Raw genomic sequence first — 2,101 nt, forward strand, 5'->3', positions numbered from 1 at the left:
TCCTGACGCGAAGAATAAGGCGCTGAGGCGCTTGGCATAACACGAAATACTAAAACTAACGCGGGGAAAGGTACGGAATTACCGCGAGTAATAACGGGACGCAATATTAGGTCAACGCAAGTAATATCTTAATGCAAATAATATCCTAACGCAAATAATATCCTAACGAGAATAATCAGTCGGTGTGAATAACGCGAATGACACCCCGACTCGAGAAATCAATCGGCACGATCAATATTCTAACGCGAATAATATGTCGGCACGAACGACATTCCGACGCAAATATGATTCTAACGCAAAGGCTTGCACGCAGTTAACATCGGAGCACAATCACACCAACGCGAATAATATCTCGGCGCAACCAATATCGCGTGGATAATCTAGGTGTCCTAACGCGAATCACACCTGACGCAATTAAACCAATGTATTTACAATATGTATTTATTTTACAGGACATGTTCTACATGTCCACCATTGTTCTCCAAACACAATGCGACTCTCCGCATAAAATTTTGTCGCACTCTACTTAGTGTGACGGGTGTAATATCGCGACTTGCTACCCGTATTCTTTCAATTAATTCGTTGCGATTCATGGGTAGTGTCTTATATACCTGATCGCGTATAAAACCCCATGCAAAAAAGTCCAGAGGCGTGAGATCAGGTGATCGCGGTGGCCACTCGTGCAGATCACTGTGAATGCCTATCCACCTGTTCGTAAAACGACGATTCAAAATCGTACGGGCGAAAAGGGAAGTATGGGCTGGATGGCCGTCTTGTTGGAAGATGATGTTTGGGCGGATGTGTAATGGAACATCTTCCAACAAACCGGGCAGTGTTTCCTCCAGAAACTCGGAATATACTTCTGCCGTGACATTGACATTTTCAGGGAAAAAGTACGGTCCAATAATCGTATCGTCCACAATCCCCATCCAAACGTTGACGTGGAATCTTCCCTGGACGTGCGTTTCTTTTATACAGTGGGGGTTCTCTACCGCGTAATGGTGTTCATTATGGCGATTAATCATGCCATCACTGCGGAAAGTGCTCTCGTCTGTCCATAATATACTCCGCAGAAAGTAGTCATCCTCAATATCATCAATATCGTAAATCTGTATGATATAAAGGTACAATAATGTATCTGTTTATTTTTTTTCATGTTTTTTATGCCTTTTTTGCAATTTGTTAAAAATTATTATTAATTTTCTGTTTATTACTTAGGTTGACATTTTATCGCGCAGACTTTAGAAGAAACGGTGATATGATTAGCCACGATATAAAAAACGCGTCAACGAGAAATATTCGATAAATGAAAGTTATTTGCCACGATTTCGTATGAAAGCTTAAAATATAGCTAATACATTATTAAACTATATAATTTACCTGTTCTGAGACCCAATCACAAAATCTTTCTCGACGGAGCAAATCTTGGGGGAGCAACATTTGAGTTGTGTGTCTCTTGTAAGGATGCATTCTTAAATCTTTCTTAATAATCCTATGTGCCTTGATATGGTCCATACCGAGATCATATCCGATACCTCTTGTGCTGGTGTGCGGATTTTCTGTAACTGCTTCTCTCACTTGATTGATAATTTCTTCCGGGCGATGATGATGATTTAGCGCGCGTGTTGACGCGTGTAACGTGCCATGCTGGACAAGGAGAGTTAATAAGGTATGGAAATACCCGTGTGCCGGGTGCCGCTTTTCAGGAAAGCGCTCAGCATACAAAATTGCGGCCTGCCTTCCATTTTTACGACATTCGCCGTAAATTAACAACATATTAGCCAACTCTTCGTTAGTATAACGAGGATGCTCCATCGTTCACCATTTGACGTTTTTAAAACAGACGAGTGCATTTTCCGTAGACGGACAAAAAACTATCTGGTCCGACGTTCTTTTCCTTGCGTGCAACGCGAGGATTGAAAACGCGGTAAACGACGGAACGTCCTCGTTATACTAACGAAGAGTTGGCCAATATGTTATTAATTTACGGCGAATGTCGTAAAAATGGAAGGCAGGCCGCAATTTTGTACGCTGAGCGCTTTCCTGAAAAGCGGCACCCGGCACACGGGTATTTCCATACCTTATTAACTCGCCTTATCCA

General features: G+C 42.1%; 1 protein-coding gene across 1 annotated transcript; it reads right to left on the bottom strand.

Moving 5' to 3' along the window:
- Window positions 1-446: 446 nt before the first annotated feature.
- Window positions 447-1,815, bottom strand: LOC139781354 (uncharacterized). The gene is made up of 2 exons (XM_071720217.1): window positions 1,381-1,815; window positions 447-1,109 (listed from the first exon to the last, which is right to left on the bottom strand). Exons 1-2 carry the CDS (start codon window positions 1,813-1,815, stop codon window positions 447-449), a joined length of 1,098 nt encoding a protein of 365 aa, XP_071576318.1.
- Window positions 1,816-2,101: the final 286 nt, after the last annotated feature.

The sequence above is a fragment of the Temnothorax nylanderi genome, unplaced genomic scaffold, assembly GCF_030848795.1.
Source record: "Temnothorax nylanderi isolate EJ_2023f unplaced genomic scaffold, tnyl_v1.0 TNYL_tig0331_pilon, whole genome shotgun sequence".
NCBI classification, from domain to species: Eukaryota; Metazoa; Arthropoda; class Insecta; order Hymenoptera; family Formicidae; genus Temnothorax; species Temnothorax nylanderi.

Coding starts and splice junctions, on each gene's coding strand:
- LOC139781354 (XM_071720217.1), bottom strand. CDS start 1,815: ATGGAGCATCCTCGTTATACTAACGAAGAGTTGGCTAATATGTTGTTA. Junction 1,110..1,380: donor GTGATTGGGTCTCAGAACAG/GTAAATTATATA, acceptor TATATCATACAG/ATTTACGATATTGATGATAT.